The following is a 21913-nucleotide window of genomic DNA, read 5'->3' on the forward strand; positions in this document are numbered from 1 at the left end:
GGCAAAATTACCATTCTCGCGAAACCACAACAATTCGTTTTTTGAATTATTCTAATTGTTAGCTGATGGGGACAAAAAACGCTATAAAAATAACAATGTGATCAGAAGCTACGTAGAAAAATTAAGACCGAATGATCGATGAAGGGTGTCATCATTATTTCGTATGACTGATTATAACTATTACATCTTCGACCTTTGTTGTCTTTTGACTGACATCAGTGAATGGTAAAGTATGTACAAAACATTATTCTAATATAATATCACATTAGTGGACATCCAGAGCTAAACTTAGACAACATATTTTTGCAACTAGTATTATATTAGTATTTTTTATTTATTTATTTGTATTCTTTAATATGAATGTATGTATGTATTGTATTTTTATTTATTAACAATGAGTCCTTATTTCAATTGTTATTATATTACTTTATAGTAATAAACACTTTACAAGTTTTTCCAGGCAGGGTTTTTGGATTGTCATTATAAATAATGTCCACAAGTTGATAATAAACATCACAAATAAATCTTTGCTGATTACAATTTTTTTTTAATTCGTGAGACGTTTGTTGAAGTTACCCATAATTTACCGATATTCTAAAAAGATACCAAAACTTTTTTATTTTTGTTAGTGTCGACTTCCGCGAAAGCTTTTTCTTCTCCGAAACTGAAAGACATTTTTTCTCTTTGTATTCATCTTGACATGTGATCAAAGAAGACCGAGAAGAATAAATTGGAACATAAATTCGCGGAATATTCACGACAAAACATTTATTTATTCTTGGAAAAATTCCTATTATAAACCTATATAAATTAAGAATGCTCTTTTATAATTATGGAATGTTCCAGTTAGTTATTCTCGTGCTAGTTAAAATAATCCAGGTTTGAATTATTTGCTGTATTTCATACTACTTAACGGTATATAATCGCAAATAATATTCCAGATTTTTCCAGAATAAATATTAGTAGCGAGAACATATGCAGGTAAGTTGTAAGCTCTTTTTTTTCAAGTGACGGCTGAGCCAGAACAAAGCTTTAGCTACCTGTCCACTGAAAGCATCCGAAACCGCCCTATAAGTTGTTCGTTGCAAAATCAGTTTCTTGGAAGACTACCTGTAGAACTTTTGTATTTTGACCTAATTGGAATTTTCAACTTAGGCTTAGACGTTGCTTTAATGTTTCTGGAAAGAGATTTTGGTTATTAGTGAATCTAATTTTAATGAGTTTTCTACATGAAGAGTGGAGGAATAAACATACACCACGTTTTTTTGATACATAATGAGTAATATACATAGGATGTCTTATAAACTGGGCTAAAATTAAAAAATACATTTCAAAAATGTAACAATAGTATCAACAAAAAGTGGATTGGTAACCTAGACAAATAAATAATAATTGATAGACACAGAACTACCATAGGTTCCCAATTCTGAAGACCAAATAAGGGGCCTTTTTCTGTTATATTATATTGTGGTTAGTTAAAAGTTAATACACTTTTTTATTGCTGAGGGTTTTTAACACATTGGTATCTTCAACTTAATTCTAACTTAACAAATTGTTCTCAGAACCACTTGTCCTCTAGTTTGCATGTCATCTTGAAACAAATAATTACATTGCATTTTTGTCTTAACGTTACCAAGTAAAGTAAGTTAACGCTTCTGAGTAAACATTTAATGACACTTTTGGTTAGAAAAATTATAAAAATACAATACGAATTGTTACCTCTTATTTACTTCTCCATTATTGTATGTACATACATACATACAGGGTGTTCAAAAAATGGCGGACCAACTATTCACTACGTGAATCTTCAGATAATAACTAGTAGCTAAATTAAGTTTTTTCAATTATTGAGTGCTTCGTTGGAAATCTACAGCCACTTAAAGGGGCGCTAATTATGGCACAAATTTTTTCTAATAATGAACTCAAGGTTTACAAAATTCTACTAGAGTTCATGTTATGGGTGACATTTACATACTTACAGTCTTTAAATGCCTTAAATGTTGATGCAAAACGTTATTTTGCACTTTTAAAATTAAGCTCAAAAGCGCAAAATTAATCTGGCAACATTTCACTTCAAGAATTCAGTAATTAATTGTTGCCTAGTGCCTGACAATGACCATTTTTTTAGAAAAGTCAAACATTTTTTAGGTGTCACAAACTAGAGGAGTTTATTTCTCTAAAGATGTATAATTTTGCTGAATATACCGACACGTGATGGAAACAGTCGAGAAGCAGTAAGGGGCATTAAGGCTTGTGAATTTCCTAACTGGCAAATTCCCTCCAAGAATACTTTTCAACGAGTTTATCAACAGGTACGTGAGATGGGCCGATTGGAACCAAATTTATCAGGATCATGGAGGACCCAAGACTATTCGCACACCAAGAAGAGAACAAATGGTTCCTGATCTACTTTGTGACTTTTACTGGTCAGGTGTTATCAAATTTAATTGCAAACCATAGTAACCAATTACTTGATTTATTAATAATTGTAACTACCAAAGTGTTGCTCTGGTCTCAAAATTATACTCCTAATAATTACCGAAAGAATTGAACACTGTTGCCGTTTTTCGCAATATTTAAAGTTATTTTGCTCCCTTACAAAGCTTCAAATAAAAATTGTAAACAGCATTTCCAATTCACAGCGTCTTAGAGTTTGACGTTCTTATCAGTTGGTCCGCTATTTTTTGAACACCCTGTATTTAATTTTTACCAGTATTTTTTTTTCTGGTAAATTTTGTTATTAAGGGGATATCGAACAAATTTCAGTATAGGGCAAATTCAATGTATTTTTCCAAACACGATTACTCGAAAACTATTTGAGTAAATTGCTTTCTGTTTTTTGCATATGATTCTGTTCAACGTGCACTATGTTGAATGCTATATATAATTTTTGTAAAATGATTCTTTAATGACTTTTTGATTAATTAAATACGAAAACTTGGCTGAAAGCAAAATAACTTTTTAGCATTCCACATGCGTAGACTAATTTTACATAATGTCGACCAAACAGATTTTGATTATTTTTTATTTATTTATTTACATTATTTATTTTTATTTTTTAATACAGGGTGTTTTTGAAATACATACACTACCAAAAATAACACGGTAATTGGTAGACAAGTTAAATCAATTGAAAAAAAATGCTGTATGTAAAATTCTTTTCGTTTTCGATATAAAATTAATGGAATATTTAGTCAAAATTCCAGTTCGCTACTGAAATTAAAGAATATATGTTATCTTGATGGCTTAGCAACAATCCAAGATTTGTTGTTTTAGGTGGATATTTTCGTCAGTGGTGTTTCAAGTAAGTGGAAAATAGCGAGCGCAAAAATGCACATTACTGATTGAGAGAAACAGTTGGCAATCTCTCGAAATAAAAATAAAGTGCAGGTCATTGTTAATAGTCCACTCTCCTGTGTAAATTTTCCAAAAATTTTGGATGTAAATCAGGCTTTCAATTCATTAGGGAGAAAATTAAGGAAAAATTGAATGTAGCGATTTTTGAGGTTAACACATTGTCAAAGTTGAGTGTATGGTCAAACGCTTTTCTTGTCAATTGTTACCCATAAAAATCGCTAAGGGCTGCTGCCAACTTAACTTTTTAATAAGTGGACCGATAGTAATGAACTCTGGTATAGAAAATAAAATTTTAATAATAATTATTATTATTAGTTTAGAATTGCTTACTGCGTTTAAGTATATTTTTGAAGAAAATAAAATTAAATTTAAAAAACATTCAAAAATCCGAATTTTTTATAATCCGGATACTTTATAATATCCATTCACAAAACATAAAAATCAAGTTACTTTTGATTTCTGTAAAATCAGAGTGTACTTTTCAATCATTATTTCATGGGAATGTACTTTGAAGTTTGTTGTCAATGTCAGTTCAGTTTGTTTAATTTTAGTTTATCTTAGAGAACTTCTTAGTGTCTTGTTGAAACTTCCCAATGCAGCAATTATCTTTTTTTTGCGTTTTCTTGCAGAGTGAGTCGAAATTAAAGATTTCGTTTTGAAATTTTGGCATTATAATTGTCAAATGTCCATTTGGTTACCAATCTCACCAACTGTTCCGTTTAGGGTTATTTTTTATCGCCAACCATAGTAACTTTTATGTTTGGTGAATGGATATTATGTTAATCAAAGAAGGTCTTTTTTGAACGTTTGTTTGCTAGAGTTTAGAGGTTCGGACGTTCAGGTGCTCTTCATAAATTATTTGATGTAATAATCAAAGACAAAAAATCTGACAATGTCAAAGTCATAGCCACCCCTTATGTTGTAACTGTTGGAACTGTAAGTAACTGTTGATCGCACGGTATACCTAAGTGTCCCACAAGATCTTATGAAACGTGTATTTATTGATACTATTTTTTCTATTGAGACATTATTTTAACGTTTTTTAGAAGAAGAGTTTTATGTTTCCGTTTTGGGATATTTTTCTAAAGCGGTAAACTTGGTAAGTTGTCATTCTAGTGTCAAATTGTCATCAATAACGGTTATTAATAAATGCATTTCATAGTTTTGACAAGCAATTAACAGGAGTACTAACTCATAAAACAGTGCTTTAAGAAGTGTCTTAAAGCATCGAAAGCAATTGCAAAACAATGCTATAATGTAACTCTTAAAGCACCGAGTTAGAAATAGTTATTTAACCAGCAAGTTGTGTAATGATAGCGATTAAGGATCGAGACATTTTAATTACATGAGCGACTGTAAGGAGCAACACTTGTAGGTTACAACATTTTTCCGACGATCCAAGACAATCGCCAAAAGCTATTTAAAAAAATAAAATGAGATAAATTATGCAACTAAACATAACTGTCGCATTACTTGCAATCTTCTACATCCCAGGAGAAGTCAGAGCTTCGGTGGACATTGGATGTCAACATTGAAATGTCAAAATATAGATTAAATATATAAATATATAAAAGATAGATTCGTATTTACATTTAGATCGAGATTTACATTTGATATTTCTATTGACTTTGTTTTAATTGAACGTTAATGACGCACATTAACGTTCAATTTTTGAAAATAAATTTGTTGTTAAAATATAAAAATTAAAAAAGAAAAAAAAATTGGCTTTGCACGGCATCTCAATTCTGTTGTAATCAAAATGTTGAAAGTAATATTGAAAGCGTTCAAAATGCCACTCTGATCAAAGCTTAATACTGTTGACGGAAACAAAATGTGTACGGCAAAATTAGCTAGCGTAATTTTCACTTTAAATCATAGTATAGGGGCACTTCTTATTGTCATTTATGACTATTAATGATATTAAAATCGGCTAGACAATGAACTGTAGTCGAAAAAGCAAGAGCCATTGCAAAATTTGAAGTAGACCGGTCGCTAAGAGCAGTAGCTGCTGATTAGTAAGAGTTGTATAGCTAATATAAAATGGTTTAGAGAAAAATCAAAAAGAACGCCACTGTTCAAAGCCTAATTTATTTGATTTATGGAAATTAAGAGAAAAATCCATGAGAACGAAAAAATCGTTCACATTTCGATGTCGCCAATAGTACACCAATTGTTTTTTTTTCTCGATCGCACGTTACAATACATAAAACTGTTTGTAAAAGCGAGTTTATTGTCAACTAAAATTTAAAATTAAATGTTCAACCAATAGGTACATTAATAGCTAAACGAAATCCCAACTTATAATTTCATGGCTTCTGCTTCTTAATCGCATTGGTTAATTTTTAATAAAAAGTGTTACCTGTAGCTAAAAAATAAAAAAAAAATGGGTACCTTTTTCAGGCTTAACATTCTGTTTAAAAAGAATTGAAGGCATTAATAATAATTAATAAAGTAATAAGCTAATAAGTATCATAAACTCATAGTTTTTGTAGAACATTCCCAACCTAACATTACAAAAAAAAAACATCGCTTTTTTTTGTACATCCTGAGTAACAATGGCTTGTGATTTCTATTTGTTCACTCCTTTTTACCATTATTACGCTTAACTTAATTTATTTGAAGGATACGTCTGTGATTTACCATTCTGTTAAAAACCATTGAAAGAGTTAACAGCAAAGCCATGTACAATTTCATTGTAAAGTACACTTTGTTTTTGTTCAGTTTTGTAGCTTTCAGTGCTTCTCAAGAGTGTAAAACTTCTGGAGAATCGGTTTGTACTTAAGTTCCAATTTTTTTTGTCATCAAATCTTAGTTTTAGTGTTCTGATACGAAAGTATGTTGTGGCGGTTGCTGCATTGCTAATGTTTGCATAGATAGTAAGTACCTAGATGATAATTAAATGTTGATTTAAAACATTTTGATATAGCATTTGACGATTGTCGAGCTCTGGAAGATCCATGTCTTGAAGAATATTGTCCGGGAGATTCAGTCTGTAGAATTTATAAGCCACAGTGTGAAGGATGTGGAATAGAAAGAAAGTGTATCTTTATCAAAGAGAATTATCAAGAATTCTTTATGGATCCACAGATGGTTAGATCCACTGCAAGAGGAATGGCAACGAAGAAATTGCTTTATTTGATGATTATTTTGCTTATGTGTTTATATCTTCTTTTCTAAATATATTAATTGTATTGCATAATCGCGCGCGAATCTTTATTGTCTTCTATTATAATAAAGCTAAGCTTCAGTATTCAACCGAATAACACAATTAGATAAGCCATGAAACTTGTATCCGTTATTTCAATTTTTCCACAATAAAAAGGCTTTTAAAACAACGATAATTTCTTGAAAAATGCAAATAAATGCTTCTGCAAATTGCTTCCTCAATTGCTGTTTAAATACCTTAGGTAGTTTCGAAAACGTGCAACTTTTACGACTAGAGCATTATTATAGCTTCTAATTATTTGGCAGGCATTCTTCAAATGAGAAACTGAACATAAAACACCTTTTATTTGCACATGTACAGTTTTAACATCGTTCTTGAATAAAGGAAGACTCAAATTAAGGACTACACCGCACTTGGAAGTATGAAATGCAATTTTGTAGTTTGTTACAATCAAGTGTAAGGACAACACAAGTGTGAAAAAATTTGCCTTTTGTTGCAAAGAACAAGGAAGGAATGCGCGTCCAATTTCTTCAGTTTGCAAGCCTTTTCAGGTGAGATTTAAAAGTTTTGTAAACTGTTGTATCTGCACAGTCCAAAAAACGGTTATCTGCATTTTTAAAATTTTGCTTTCATTGACAATAACAAATTACATAAAAACTTTATTTCAATTTTGCGTGATTTGACCAAAGAAAGATTTTGCCAGTCACCACTGGCATTGCAATGATAATAGTACGGGAAATCATCAACAAATGACACACCGTTTTTATGTGTTACTAAATATATAAGGAAATTACAGATCTAGATCTTAATATGAGTCCATAAAATAATGAAATTAGTTGCATTGTATGTGAGTGTGTAGATAATGACCGGAATACATCAGTGTTGTCATTGGAATTATAACATCGCGACAATTTTGCATCCTGTTTTATTTTGGTTCAAAAAATTGTTTAGTGAATTCATATTTCATTTTAGTTATTTCAGTTGTCGCTTTTGGGGGCAACTGAAACTTTTTTTCTGTAATAAATTTGGTCCGTTTAGCTTGTAAATAATAGCTTCCCAGACAAAAATGTCTTTGTTGGTCAAAATAATTTATTTATAAGAGAGTTCAGACTGACTGGGTGGGCGCACAATGACAGAGACTCTTGAATCTGCAAATCATCATTGCTTGAAACAGTATTTAAATTTATAGCGTCATATTTTGCATAGAAGAAAAGTAAACATTAGTCGTAGTAAATCTGTTTTATTTAGCGCCCAAAGTTCGAAATCAAATGAAAAAGTTTCTAACATTTTTTAATCCTTATATGGAACTATTTTTTCAATTTTCATACACAGTTGTAACCATGCAGTTCGATTTCGCTTCAAAAATGTTTAATTGCTTTCACAAACGAAAATGTTAGACACACTGTTCAAGGTAACTATTTCTAGTGCTCTAATTTTTTAATTTGTAAAGTTGTACCAGTCTTCAAAACTTGTAATTTCCAAAATAAATTATAACGTAGTTTAATTTAAAAAAATTAAAAACCTTCAGCGAAGAACAGTTGCAAATGGGTCCATCAATGCAAAAAATGGGCTGCAATCATGAAGAACCGGTAAAAAAATTGTTCTCAATATGCCAAAGAAAACAAAAATTACAGACGTATAACAGTAAAATCCCATTATTGATTCTTCATTTAAACCAGCATTATCCCAAATGCGCTCATCAAAACATCATTATTTTTAACTTTCAGTGATTAAATTACATAATCGTGACCATCAGCTGTGTTGGTAAACCCCTAAAACAATTAAATTTCATGTTTGGCACTTCAATAATGATGATTGATCATTTTTCCACACTGAAATAAAAGGTCACAAGTTTAGAAACAACGGAACAAAAGAACATAAAGGCAAAGAAAAAAGACAACAGTAAAATTAACTGCGACTGAAAATCAAGAGAACAAAAGACGCTGTCCGCTAGTACCAGGCCAATATTGATATTTATAAATCTAAAAAGGACGCTCATAGCGATGCAAAACTAATACAGGGTGAGTCAGCACAATGTCTATAATAGTCTATTTTTATAATGGCATGGCGTTGGGATGGTTCATCAAGAAGTGCTGAAGCAACCACAATGAGGAATTTTCTTGGTGATGTGGTTTTTAAGCGTGAATCATGCTTTCCTGCGTTTTTTTGACACCTAGAGACAGTTACTGTGGCAATCAAAGAAATGTTAGACGAGGTCGAGAGCCTTTGCACAACATCGACAATGAACCAATTCGGCGATGGTGATTTTAATCTCATTTAGCTGCAATTTTGCAACGATGGAAAATTTGCATTTGTTCCGATTGTAATTAATAACAACATTTTAGCGTTGCTCCTCATCTTCCTGCAGGTGCTATAACGCTTGAACTTTTACACATCGCCGTGCAACGGTACCATTGCATAAATTATCCCAAACTTTTCACTGCGTGTTTGAGTAGTGGCAGAAACGAAGAAAAACTCGCTATTGGTTAAACGCCTCGTCGCAATAGCACGTGATTGGACGTTGTCAACTGTTCCATGACTTTTCATATTACACAAGTCAAAAACATGCGACGTTGTCGCGTCTAAGGCCGCTGAAGAACACTCCACATTCTCGGAATCGGTTCTCTTTTCCGTTAAAATATCCAACTTTCGAAGTGGGACTCAACCACACCTGTATGCAGACAGTGCAGGTACCTGCATAGCTGCGAAGGTCACACACTCTAATACAAGACATTAAACGGCATAAATCGTTCTCTTACCTAATCGATGTCATAAAAGCTGCATTCAGAAAAGTCGATTTGTGCCAGTGATCGCGACTTTTTGCCATAAGGGTGCCAAGCGTGACAGAAAAATTCCTGCTGAAACTAATTGTTGCTAATGGAAGTCTCTAACACCTGAGGTCGTACCTCCGACCAAATTCACCATAGTTTTTTTGGAAATTCATAAAATCTATCCAACTGTAACAATATTTTTATTATCATCTCCTTTGCAACAATTTCCCCGACGAACTTCACGTCACTCTTATTAAAATTCAAAGACTCCTGGCGTCACGACTTATTATGATGCACAGTTATTACAATAAACACGTCCATTAGAACCCGAATTGCTTGTAATTTCATGGAGACTTTTCCGGAGTATAAATTCTTAAGCGGCTACAAAGTTTTTATATCTCTTCCGAATCTGGCGATAAAACATCCAAGAAATATTGTTTGGGCTGATACCAATGCCATTGAAATCCTAATGTTGGCGAACGGGTTCCTTTTGTTGGAACGAGGCGATAACTGTTAGGAAAGCTATAGAAATGTTTGTTCGATTTGTATTGAGAGATTTAGCCCCGGGATTACAGTAAAGTCAATAATTGCTATTGTGTTGAAGATCTGCAAATGAAGACGACGCATTAACAACGCACAATGCAAGTTTCACCTGTGCGAAAAAAATCAATGATGGTGATGAACTTTGCAGGAAAAATGAAAAATAACGGAACTTTCTTCACCATGTAGGTACAAAGTCCCGGAAAAAATATTCAGTGTTATGATGGCAAATTCAACTTAATCAGTCAGTTTTAACAAGACAGATTAACACTAACACGTTGTACTATGGTTTTAAAGTGTAGGTATTTAATTTAGCCCAGATAATACCAGTTTTCAGAAAATGACTTTCTGGTTTACTAATTATAATTATGTAGTTTGGGCTTTAATTGAAACAGTCCGTTACAAACTGGATTTAATTATTCAAAACGAGTTATGAAAATCTCCATAAATTTTACCAAGTTTGCTTCTAAACAATAGCTGTTTCCAGCTGAAACTAGTGGCGAAATTATAAAATTTTAATATTTGAAAGAAAACCCGACAAAAAAAAAATAATGATAAAGAAAATGATGAAGTATTGTGTACTTAAGTTATGTCCGTTGAAAACAGGGACAAAATTTATGCAAAACAAAGTTAAAAGTCTATAACTTTGAAACAGCGACGTCATAATTCCTGGTCATAATTCCTGACTTGCGCAGACTTCAGTTTAGAACTCACAAATTAACATTAAAATCAAATTTAAGAAATCAAGTAACTTCCTGGAAAACGTCTCACATGTCAAACGTGACATAAGCGTACGTAATATATTATCCATTTTTTCAGTCAGATCTTTAATAAAAAAATTTCTAGTCTTGATTAGTTAAAAAGAGAAAATTTTCACGTAAATCTCTTTCAATGATTTTCAAGATTGCCGCTTTACTTACATAACTCCCTGTATAACTGCGGATGTTGTTCTAAACAAAAATAAATATTTCTAGTATTTCAAACATTTCAATATACATATTAGCATGTAAAAATTTCCTATTAGTTTTGTCTTAGTATTCAAAGCTGCATACCTAAAGGTATTAATTATTGAAAATGAAATTTGCATAGATATTCATTACAATATTCATAAACTTTGATTGAAATGAAATTATTTGAGCCTATTTGAACAGTTCCGGTCATTCTCTTTCATGCAGCAATAAAGCGATCTTTAATTGAACAATACATAGTTTATACAGGATGTCCCACAACTCGTGACCCAGAGAAAAAAGGCTTATGGAGGCAACAATTTATGAAGCAAAATTTCGAAACAAAAATTTTTTAGGCAAAAAAAACCGGTAGCCAATTTCGAAGCAAAACAGTATTTAAAAATCGGTAACTAATGGACACATACTACCATTCATTGGTCAGATGAACATAACACTCTCGTTGCCTAGGATATTTTATTTCATCGTTAAAATAAGCTACCGGGATTGGTTGTTAAATCTTTATCCTTTCTCAAATACTATTAAACTTATTCAATTTTTGTTTTGAAATTTACCATCTGTGTTGCTGGCGGCACCTCCCTTGCTCTATGGGCCCTGAGTTCTAGGACACCTGTATTAACAAAATTCTATTACTAACTAATAAAATATAAATATACGTAATCCAGCGTGCAGCTGTTTGTGTAATTAAAATGCATAATAAGGAATTTCCTAACGATAAAGCAATATCAATTGGTAAATCCATATGAATGTGGGAAACACTCCCAAAAGTGTTAGGGACAGTTTTTTCCTATTAGCGGCATTGATTAAGAATTTAATTCTTTAATTCCGGTTGAATTGGCATTTATCAGTGAAGATGTGAGTCGTAGAGCTTGAAGGTCGTTACTGAATAGACTGGCTTTATCGCATGTCTAATGAGGAAGTACTTAGATGCTGCAGAAAAGAACGATACCTACTACAAACCATTAACAAAAACAGCATTTTAAGACTACTTTTGAAAAATAAAAAAGTTATTGTTTTTGAATGAGAAGCAATCACAGCGCGTAAATCATTAGATAGTGTTTTGTTGTTAAGTAACCTGCCTCATATTGCACGCAGATGCGCTGATTGGTCAACTTGTAATGCTTGTAACTTAAATACTATTGTGCAATGCAAAAATCATGTGACCATACAGAATCATAATTTGGATAACGAGCAAAAAATTGTATGCTTCAAAAAAATACAAAACTGAAATCAAGATTTTTGCGATTTCTCAAAAGAACAGAAAAAAAACGAAGAAAGCCAGCAAAGATAAAGGTAAGAGTAAATAACATACTAAAGTGGCGAAAAAATTAACACAACACAAGGTGGCCATACGATTGAAGGGATCAGTGGTAAATATAATCCAAAACCTGACCAGCAGTAAAAAGACTAAGGATAAAGCTCCGAATTTGTCTCGTGACAACATTCAATTTTATCCAATTTAATCAACTGCAAAAAATCAAACAATTTTGATCAATGTAAAATAGCATATTATCAACGAATCAAGAAAATTAGCATTTGCTCATTATCAAGATCCGCATTTGATGTTCAGCAAATGAGATTGTCGTTTCCACAACACCATGTTTATCGCTTCTAAAATCTGTTGCAAATAACTAGGTGCTAAATATCTAAAATCTGTCGTTTGGTGTGTGCCAATTTCAAACTATTAAGATGTTTTCTCTTTAAATTTACTAGTACTTACTTTAAATTAATTACTTCTTTACCAAGTTCACATAAAAATTGAATCATTCGTTTAAAAAAATGCGGATGTTTGAATGAGTACGTAAATGCCCTTGTACAGTTATAAAAATGGTATGTGTGGATAAAATAATGTTACGTAACAGGCAGTAAAATACACAAAAATACTACCAAGACGCCAAACAGCAAAAGTTTGCTTAACACTTTTTCATGGTGTGGGAGCTGCAAAAGAGCGTGGCTCTAATATTTACCGTAATGTAAATGATTGACTATTTTGCCAACAAACATTCGTTGTTGATCTTGCTTGGCAAAATCCATAGAAAATTAAATACTCAGGCACAAAGAAAACACTGAAAAAAGTTGCTCATAATATATGTACTCAGTGGAACCAAACAATCAATTGCAAAGTCACACAATTTTGTTCTAGAACAAAAGAAAAAATATTCCTTTTGCATTTCCACACAATCGATAAAATCGTATAATTCCGAAGGTGTCTCAAAAATAGAGCAAAGGTCATAATGTCACACCATCCATAAACACAAGTCATGCTTGGATTATTGTACGAAACCGTGGGTAAAAATTCAAATTCCAAAAACACATGACCCCTTTCCTCGAGGAAGTGAGCGTTCCAAGAACCTCATCGAAATCGGATCATTCTTTTTTCGTGCATTTAATTACCAAAAACGTGGGCCCCAGCCTCTTTGGTAATTGCAAAATAAACAAAACTCGCCATTACATAAAGCTTCTGCCTCTAGCGTTCACGAAGGGGCTTGAATAGGGCGATTTTTGGCTCTTTTTTCTTCCATCTTTGTCGGTTCTTGGTGAATGTGGCAAGGCTGAACAAGGCAACGTTGGATTATATACCGGTGCTGCAGAAGAGCCGGCTGACAAGATACCAGGCAATGACCGCAACGAGAACGTTGAACCGAAGACTCCATTTCACCGGAGCGGCTAATTCAGTTCCGGGATGTCTTGTTTATTTATTTGGGCTCGGAACGAGCGCCTCTGGGGCAACACATACTTTCCAAATATTCTAAGCACGGTGACGGCCAAAAGAGGCGAGATGTGAGCAGAATGGACAACCGCAATGGTCTCTTCTGAGTCCGGATCTGTCGGTTCCAGTCTGATGGTGATGCAAGAGTTTTTTATTACCACGTTATTTGGAGGAAGATACACAACTTGAAATGCGATACAAAAACCTTTCGCCAATCATTCATATTATAACGAGAAAAACGGCGACCTAACCATATTTTGTAATAACAAAACAAAGCATTAAGTTTCTTTCTCTGTAGCCAGCAATTCCGGAAGAACAAGAAAAAAGTGAAATTATCAATACATGCACATAAATTTTAATTTGAATAAACAAGGTAGTAAGTCTGGCAATTAAAAACATATCAATACTGTAAAAAACTAAAAGTCGATTTATCGAAATTTTATTACAATTTAACAGTTTTGTATTCAATTTCAATATTTGAAAAAGTCGTTTAATGAATGATACTAAATCAATTAATATTTAAGTTGTACATCAATTCAAAAATAAACAGTTCTCTAATTTGTCGTTTTAATCAGGTTAATTGCAGCCACATTTTAATCATCAATGATCGAATTTTAATTGCACTTCAAGGTTTCCGGGCCTGAGGTCTAAATCCCAAACAGATTCGTATACGAATTTAGTAAAAAAAGTTTTAAAAAACAACAATTGTAATAAAAAAAACTTTAAACTTGACACTGCAGCAGAGATAAAAACATTTAAAATCTTTAATTATGAGCTGTTACTTGGAATGTGCAAAATTTGGAATATTTCATTACTGCACACGATATTTTCAATTAATTAGTTACTCGACAGTTATCTAAAAAAAATATAATTTACATTGCTTTGCTGCACACAGTAAGTAATTAATGATTAAATTTCTCATTATTATTTATCCTTTAAACATTGATTAAAATTTGATTTGATGTCAACTATTGATTAGACGTACAAATAAACACACACATATTGAGGGTTGCCTGAACAAAATGTTTTAATTTGTAATAAAACTATACAATCAAGTTTTTTTACTGGTAGATGAAATAATAAATACATAGTAAAATAAACATACAAATAATAAAATAAAATTTAAAAATTCGCGCTTTTTAAAAACGCCTGAAACTCCCTCTATAAACAAATGTCAAGTCTTGCTTTTTACGCACCGGATTTTAGAATTTATTTATAGGATAAAGGGAATTCTACAACAAATGGACGAGTTTGAGTGGACTGTGATTAACGAAGGCCAACTCCTAGAATCTATGGTGGGCCATAAACCCGTTGGTATGTATCTGTGAACCTAACCTCAACAAACTAAGCATCTCTTCAAGGTGTGAACAAATATTTCCAAATGGCTTTCATCTGTGATAAATTTGCTGAAAACTTCCAAAAAGAGATTAGCTCCGCTAAAGTTTGGGCTCATCTGGAAACAATGTATAATTTAGAAGCTTTAGATGAGAGTGAATCGATTCCTTTTCCTAATAATGAAAAAGACTTCATGTTACCAGAAAATGAGTTTGGGTCGTTGCTGGCGAAGAAGGAAGATGATAAAAAATCAATTCAAAAAGGACGGGAGACTCCAAAGTCACTAAAAGAAGTGAAGAAGGAAGACAAGACGCCTGTGCGCCCCACAAAAGAAGTACAGAGAAGAGATAGTAAAGATAGTAAGGAGAAAACCCCTGCGAACTCTAAAAAAGAACTGAAAAAAGAACCTGAAAAGAATAAAAGTAAAGGTAAGGGTAGCAATAACACACCAAAGGAAGAGAGTAAAACAAAAAAAGATGACACTCCTAAACCAGCAAAGAGGCCTACTAGGGGTAGCCTAAAACCAGACGATTCAGGGTCCAGCGGTAAATCTAGTCCTATACCAGCCACACCACCGGCAGCAAAAAGACGGAGAATTTAAAATGTATTTATTTTAAATTAGGATAAATGTTATAAAGTGCCTCATGATAAAACTTAGCGACGATCACCTTTCCAGTCGACAAAAAAACGCATGTTTTGACTCGCCTGTTTCGTTGCGAATGTACTTTTCATAAAAACCTAAAACCACAGATTCCACTTTAAAACCAAATTTTTGGTACAAGAACAGGGCCGGGTTGTTGATGGAAACGTGCAGCGTGATATCTTTGCCAAGACTAGTCTAGAAAATCCTCATAAAAATCTATTTTTACACATTTTTGCATACCTGTATCAAATGGTACAACATAAATTTGCCTATCCCTACATTTCTCCATCCAGGTCTGGTAAAAATGAAGGAAACATAATTTTCGGTGTACTTTACATTAGGTACTATGAAGGCAAAACCAACAATCAATTTCTTGTACATAACTACACAACTAAAGTCTGGATATTGAAGACATTCAGTCACTAGAAAAACGGTCAATAATTTTAGTTTTGGCAGCGGTTTTAACTTACAGTCAATTCCAGACCAAAAGTAGTTGTTGCAAAGACTGTTGATGGCGGGAATATGTTCAGGTTGTACATAAGTGTAGTCAATGGGGGCTCTTGGTGGTAAAACATATCCATCATTTTTGTCGTTTGCTTTCATTTGTACTTCCGCCATTAAGCGTAACCAAGCTGGATAAGTTTCAGTATCTCTTCTAATGTAAGGTTTTAAATAAATACTGCTGTAAGGCGACAGAATCATTTCTTTTCTTGCACCACCCATCAACCTGGCCTTCATCTGGCTCCATTTCTGCTTCGCGGCGTCTAAAATTAGACCATAAAAAGCTGCGCCAGTTTAATTGTCACAATTTACTGCTTAAAGAAGTATTGTAGTGGCATAAAGGATCTAGGATTTTAACTTCCTTCTTCTGATCATCTGGAGGCTTGCTTTTAACATTATCATCATCATTGGAGCTAGATTCACTTTGTTTTAGACAAGAAGCAGTTAGATCATCGCCGAGATTGGAAAATACGTTCGAATTTTTCTTCAATCTTAAATTCTTAAGAGTTACTAAAGGGGAATAACAACTATGCAACTCACTTTTTGGAAGTGCTTTCAAATGTAGGTAAAAGACTCTTCCTTTTGTTGACTGCGAAGTGCTTCACACCCTAAAATACATTGTTAATAATTCTTTGTGTTTAGACATGTTTTTACTTTTTTTGCATCTTCGTCAGCAGCCGATTTTTCCGCTGACTCAGGTGCGCTCGAGGATTCTATGGCATAAAGCGAGGTCAATAGGTCTTCATTTTTCACGTATTTGTGTAAAATTTGTGTAAATAATTCTCCATCAGAAATAGACATTTTTAAAAGTTTTATCTTCTGCTTTTCGTTTGTAAAGGCCGCGTCTAGAATAGTTTTTTTCAGTATCTTCTATTTATAAGAAATAAACTTTCTTACACATATTACATATGAGATTTGGGGTCAACTTGGGGTACATCAAAGCCCACCATGCTGGCTCATTCACTACAGCAGTCCCTGATTTAAAAAAGTAAGTACTGAAGTGTGACAAAGTCCCAGCAACAGTACCTACCCACTTTTTCTTCTTTTTACTGTAAACTTCTAGATTATTAACTTTGATCACATCAAAAGTACCCCACATACAAATCTTTAAGGAAAAGACTTTCCCAGTTTTTATCAATAAGAGAAGCGACGTGGTTGCGCCAATGAAAAAAACCTTTTCTTCCTAAACCGGGGCTACGAGCCTGCAAGTGATACAGCACCAAAACCAATACTTTTAACCTAAAATCACGTTAAAGAAAGTGTTGCTGAAATTATTTTATTGTTACCAAGACATTTTTTCTCTGACAAAGACCTCTTTGCTCGACTCTGAGCACTCTTGGCAAGTAAAAGTAAAGAAAATATCGCCCTGGAGAGCACCAGGCACTGCTCCGGTTCTTAGGCAGCGCAAATGTACACTTTGAGAACAAGAAACGCAAGTTAGGCCCTCATCGATGCAATCTTCCAGTTTGTGGGTGCAGTATTTGCAATATTTTTCGTCCATTCTAAGTTTTTGGCATTTTTTTAAACTGACAACAACATAACCTGGCTTTTTACAAACGCAAACAAGTGAAATCGCGAATGGTCATTGGCTGTAATATAGGCGCGATTTTTCAAAATTTGAGTTTTGATTTTGTTCTTTTAACACGTAAAATCTTTGATGTCTGGAATTCAGGTACTTATCACAGACATATTTAGGTCTTACATAATGATACCTAATAAAAAAAAGCTCACAAAAAATATAAGAAAATATAATTATAATAGTGATGTACAATAATAAATATTACAATATAAAAATATAATTTAATACAAAACCTTAAGTCTAAATTTGTAAAAAATAGTATAAAATCAATGTAAATTCTTATAAAATACATATAAATATACAAATCAAGCTGAACTTCACAGCTTGGTCTCGTGCCTAAAAGGCCTTCTTAGCTGTCGCACCATTGCAGGTGGAGGGTTACAGTCTGATTCATCATCAGCGGAATCTACATCGCCGTCACTACTGTTGGTCGACGCAACAGTCTGAATGGGTCTTCCAGCTCTTTGTCTCCTGTAATACTTGAACTCCCTCGGCAAAGTATAAGAGCGCGGTAAAGAAACTTGGCTTTCTAAATCAGAGGGGGCATGAGTCCCTGGCAACTCTACATTTTCAGGTTCTGGAGGGACGATACAGTCGCAGTATAAATACCTAGGGGCTAGTAGTAACTCTGGAGTTCTACTTCTCGGGGCCCTTGGAGGAGGTCTTCTATTTAGATTCACTCCATAACTTGCTAGGTTGTTGAGAGAAGCCAAACTTAACAGATGGGGCTCCACATGTCGTTTCGCTCTCGGAATAGGTTGACGATCATCAAGATCGGCACCTTCTGGACCAACCAACTTGCCTTGTTTGATCTCTTCTTCTATTATCTTTAACTCTGCAAGTTGTTTCTGTTTCTTTTCTTGAAGTTTCTGGTGGATGTTAACTCTGGAGCCGACACTGCTGCCTTCATTTTCGCTTGAAGAAGGTAGAGGACGGCGCCAAAAGGGAACCGCTACGGTGCCCAAGCCTGGAGGAGGGACAAAACTCGTTGGTTTCTTCTTTTTTCTATAAAGGGCGGCGGCGGACGGGCTACTGAAGCGACAGTTGAACACACCAGGAGGCGCAGCGGGTTTTTCCAAAAGTCTTTTTACGTGGAAGTATTTGTAATATAACAGCATGAAGAAAATTCCGATGGTAAACAGCACTACTACGATGATAGGAACGAGTTCCCAGTGAAGGGGACGGACTTCCCAAACCGCGGCGAGCCATGCTCCAACCAAAAGGCAGTTTTCTAGTAGCATCACAACGTAAAATATTGTCATAGTGCGACCATGTGGTTTTTCTTGGAGATTCACGTAGGCAAGAATGTATATGGCAGCCATGAGCGCGCACACTCCCAATTTGCGGCCCCTTTGTCCATGAAATGGGCTCTTTGGGGATAGTAACCAAAGAAACATACAAGCCCAATGAAGAGCCAAAACTAGGAATATCCAAGAATGGTAACTTGCGGCGTACGCTGAAAGAGCGAGAGCCCGCGCGGTGACGGTGCCTGCTCTCCATAATAACTGAGATACCACCCCCAACCATGTCAATACTAGTCTATCCACGCTTTGTACATGTTTGCTGAAGGAAGCCAAAGACCAACAAACTGAGAATAAAGACAGTGCGGCGGAAACTGTCACTAGGTTTGAAGGTGGACCCTCATTGGTTCCTGGGAGAAGACTTAGTTGAAGAAGAAGCATTGGGGCTGCTTGTAGAAAACCATGTACTAATCGCAATATACACAAATCTCGAACTTCCCGCTTTACACTAGATAAATGAACAGGTACAAGAAGGCGACCGTAACGCCACAACACCCCCAACTGCATCACGTGCAACAGAATAACAAAAAGTTTTGGTATTCCTGAGGGCTTTTTGGAGAGGTACCAATGAAGAGAGAGTATTTGTGTAACAAGAGTTGTGATGACGATAGCCCCCAAACATTGTGCAAACAGCAACATCAAACCTCGTTCATATAATGCATAGACTACTAGGATGTCGAACACAAAATCACAAAAATATGCAGCTAAGGAGACTACATTGAAGAGGAGGTCGCATAATGGCAAGAATTCTGCCATGACTCTGAACGAATCATCGCATGCTGCAAATAAAAGGAGAAATTAGTCGAATTTCGATGGAATTATTCACATTACATACTTGATCTGCTGTATTTGCTTGGGCGATTGCCCGCATTCCTAACCTCCTTTCATTCTTGAAACGGTCCTTTAACACCTGCCGACCAAACTCAAACAGGTGGATTCCACATCTTCATAATATTTTTACGGGAAAAAGACGCAACTGGCACAAAATTACACTTATTTTAATATTAATTTCGCCGCGAATTCTTAACATTTGACAATTTATTTAAAAGGACACAGTGGCGCAAATCGTTTTGATAGAAAGGAATGCGGTAGTGGCTAACAACACGGTTGAACTTCACGAGATGACCATAAAGTTTTTCACGACCAGACGCAAGATTTTATTATAGTATGACTGGTAAGCTTCCCAAAACTCAAAATTCTTTTATTATGCGTGCTTGAGAAGCTGGAATTTCTAAAATAAAAAAACAATTTGAAGCGCCGACTCGACAGAGTGTAACTTTCGCCACTTCCCGCTACTACATTTTTTGAAATTTGTTGACATTCCAAGTTCATGGTTAGTTTTGTGAATTATATTTTTATTTGTTTGAAATTTAATAAGTATCAACGATTTTATTTGAAATGGATCTGAGAGCGTTGATAAAAGCGAAACTGGAAAAAAGCGCAGGTAATTGCCAGTATACATACAATTTTAAATCATCGCTAAGTATTGTTTTCAGACATGAAAAAACCGTCCGAGGAGTTGCAAAAAATAGAAGATGAACACTTTCAAAAGCTTATGCAACAATACATCAACAAGTCCCCGAAAGAAAATGGCGGAATTCCCCGTTTTTTCAATAAATTACCTAAAGAAGATGAGCCTCTTCGCCAAAAGTTGAGGGAAGAAAGCCGTTCTAACCTACTGAAACGAAAGACTCAGAATCTTTTGGATAGTAACGAACTGAGAGAACTTTGGGTCATCCTGGACCAGAATCAAAGTTATCCAGATGAACAGCTTATTACTTATGCTGATTATCAAAAAGTCATTTCATTGGTGAACCCTAAAGTTAAGCCGTACTTCACATCTGTGGTTTTTGCGAAACTTCAACAAGGGGACGCCCAAGGCAGAGTCTCAATAATGTCTCTTTTCAACTACGTGATGCGTAAAGTCTGGTTACAACAAACTAGGATAGGATTATCAATTTATGATACAACAGGACAAGGCTATTTGAGTGAAATTGATTTAGAGAATTACATCACGGAATTACTACCGACTTTACCCCAGCTTGAAGGTTTAGAAAAATCTTTTTATAGTTTTTACGTTTGTACAGCAGTGCGCAAATTTTTGTTTTTCTTGGATGGAGCACGGGCTGGAAGAGTACGAATTTTAGACATCTTAGCGTGCTCATTTCTTGACGATTTACTTGAACTGCGAGATGAAGATCTAAGCAAAGAATTGCAAGAGCAAAACTGGTTTAGTATCCCTTCAGCTCTGCGAATTTACGGTCATTATTTGAATTTAGATAGAGATCATAACGGAATGTTGAACAAATCGGAGTTGGCTGGATATGGGTCTGGAACACTAACCCAACCATTCCTAGATAGAGTTTTTCAAACACTGCTAACATACTCAGGAGAGATGGACTACAAGACGTATCTAGATCTAGTGTTGGCGCTAGAAAATAGAGCCGAGCCTCAAGCTTTAGCTTTCATATTTCGAATCCTAGACATTAACAATCAGGGATATTTAGATGCATTCACTTTAAATTACTTTTTCCGTGCTATTCAAGACCAAATGAGGGCACATGGAGCTGAAGCTGTGTCTTATGAAGATGTCAAAGACGAATTGTTTGATATGGTCAGACCGAAGGATCCCGATAAAATTACTTTGAATGATTTAATTACTTGTGGACAGGGTGATACTTTTGTGAGCATTCTAATTGAATTCCATCGATTCTGGGCCTATGAAAATCGCGAGGCAGTGACAGCTGAGCCGTCGCAAGACTGAACATTCTAAAAGTTTGTAACAGAAAAAAGTATTTAAATAAAGTTTAATGCGCTTATTAAAGTGGTTTCTAGTGTTAGGGCGAAGTGTAATGAAAAATTACTTCATCATTCAAATTTGTAGGGAGTTTTTATGGTTTGTTGGTAATGATTGCCCCTTCTCATTAGATGAGAAAAAAATATTAATGCCAATCATTTTGCTTTGTAATTTAAAATAATAATGATAGAACTACCAATGACTCAATTTAAAGTGGTTTCCCTGATTTTCTTAGAAGTGTTTTTCTC

At 34.3% G+C, this 21913-nt stretch overlaps 4 protein-coding genes and 1 long non-coding RNA gene across 7 annotated transcripts; 3 read left to right on the forward strand and 2 right to left on the reverse strand.

Annotated features, from left to right (window-relative positions):
• Window positions 1–6001: 6001 nt before the first annotated feature.
• Window positions 6002–6684, forward strand: LOC148181027 (uncharacterized). Its single transcript, XR_015771700.1, has 3 exons — window positions 6002–6127; window positions 6176–6233; window positions 6284–6684. It is a non-coding gene; the product is annotated as an uncharacterized LOC148181027 (long non-coding RNA).
• Window positions 6685–14652: 7968 nt separating this feature from the next.
• MrgBP (MRG/MORF4L binding protein) lies at window positions 14653–16185 on the forward strand. Its single transcript, XM_088045493.1, has 2 exons — window positions 14653–14823; window positions 14871–16185. Exons 1-2 carry the CDS (start codon window positions 14751–14753, stop codon window positions 15443–15445), a joined length of 648 nt encoding a protein of 215 aa, XP_087901619.1. The 5' UTR covers window positions 14653–14750; the 3' UTR covers window positions 15446–16185.
• Window positions 15438–17580, reverse strand: Atac2 (Ada2a-containing complex component 2). 3 transcript variants are annotated; one of them, XM_088045475.1, is made up of 9 exons: window positions 17275–17580; window positions 17090–17227; window positions 16886–17037; window positions 16643–16833; window positions 16529–16596; window positions 16301–16479; window positions 15958–16251; window positions 15728–15909; window positions 15438–15682 (listed from the first exon to the last, which is right to left on the reverse strand). In XM_088045475.1, exons 1-9 carry the CDS (start codon window positions 17487–17489, stop codon window positions 15509–15511), a joined length of 1593 nt encoding a protein of 530 aa, XP_087901601.1. In that variant the 5' UTR covers window positions 17490–17580; the 3' UTR covers window positions 15438–15508. The 3 variants fall into 3 exon arrangements, with proteins under 3 accessions (XP_087901601.1, XP_087901607.1, XP_087901593.1); XM_088045481.1 differs by having other exon boundaries at window positions 15438–15677; window positions 15728–16251; XM_088045467.1 differs by having other exon boundaries at window positions 15728–16251.
• A 172-nt stretch (window positions 17581–17752) lies between these two features.
• LOC148181030 (XK-related protein 7-like) lies at window positions 17753–19980 on the reverse strand. Its single transcript, XM_088029885.1, has 2 exons — window positions 19704–19980; window positions 17753–19647 (listed from the first exon to the last, which is right to left on the reverse strand). Exon 2 carries the CDS (start codon window positions 19622–19624, stop codon window positions 17885–17887), a length of 1740 nt encoding a protein of 579 aa, XP_087886011.1. The 5' UTR covers window positions 19625–19647; window positions 19704–19980; the 3' UTR covers window positions 17753–17884.
• A 26-nt stretch (window positions 19981–20006) lies between these two features.
• LOC148181031 (serine/threonine-protein phosphatase 2A regulatory subunit B'' subunit gamma-like) lies at window positions 20007–21692 on the forward strand. The gene is made up of 2 exons (XM_088029920.1): window positions 20007–20312; window positions 20365–21692. Exons 1-2 carry the CDS (start codon window positions 20267–20269, stop codon window positions 21630–21632), a joined length of 1314 nt encoding a protein of 437 aa, XP_087886046.1. The 5' UTR covers window positions 20007–20266; the 3' UTR covers window positions 21633–21692.
• The last annotated feature ends 221 nt before the right edge of the window (window positions 21693–21913 follow it).

Source organism: Gnatocerus cornutus, chromosome 1 (assembly GCF_029298725.1).
Source record: "Gnatocerus cornutus isolate USDA-ARS CGAHR chromosome 1, icGnaCorn1.1, whole genome shotgun sequence".
NCBI lineage: Eukaryota > Metazoa > Arthropoda > Insecta > Coleoptera > Tenebrionidae > Gnatocerus > Gnatocerus cornutus.

Coding starts and splice junctions, on each gene's coding strand:
- Atac2 (XM_088045467.1), bottom strand. CDS start 17,489: ATGGACGAAAAATATTGCAAATACTGCACCCACAAACTGGAAGATTGC. Junction 17,038..17,089: donor AGTCTTTTCCTTAAAGATTT/GTATGTGGGGTA, acceptor AGAAGTTTACAG/TAAAAAGAAGAAAAAGTGGG. Junction 16,597..16,642: donor CTGACGAAGATGCAAAAAAA/GTAAAAACATGT, acceptor AATGTATTTTAG/GGTGTGAAGCACTTCGCAGT.
- LOC148181030 (XM_088029885.1), bottom strand. CDS start 19,624: ATGGCAGAATTCTTGCCATTATGCGACCTCCTCTTCAATGTAGTCTCC.
- MrgBP (XM_088045493.1), top strand. CDS start 14,751: ATGGACGAGTTTGAGTGGACTGTGATTAACGAAGGCCAACTCCTAGAA. Junction 14,824..14,870: donor GGTGGGCCATAAACCCGTTG/GTATGTATCTGT, acceptor CATCTCTTCAAG/GTGTGAACAAATATTTCCAA.
- LOC148181031 (XM_088029920.1), top strand. CDS start 20,267: ATGGATCTGAGAGCGTTGATAAAAGCGAAACTGGAAAAAAGCGCAG. Junction 20,313..20,364: donor GAAACTGGAAAAAAGCGCAG/GTAATTGCCAGT, acceptor TATTGTTTTCAG/ACATGAAAAAACCGTCCGAG.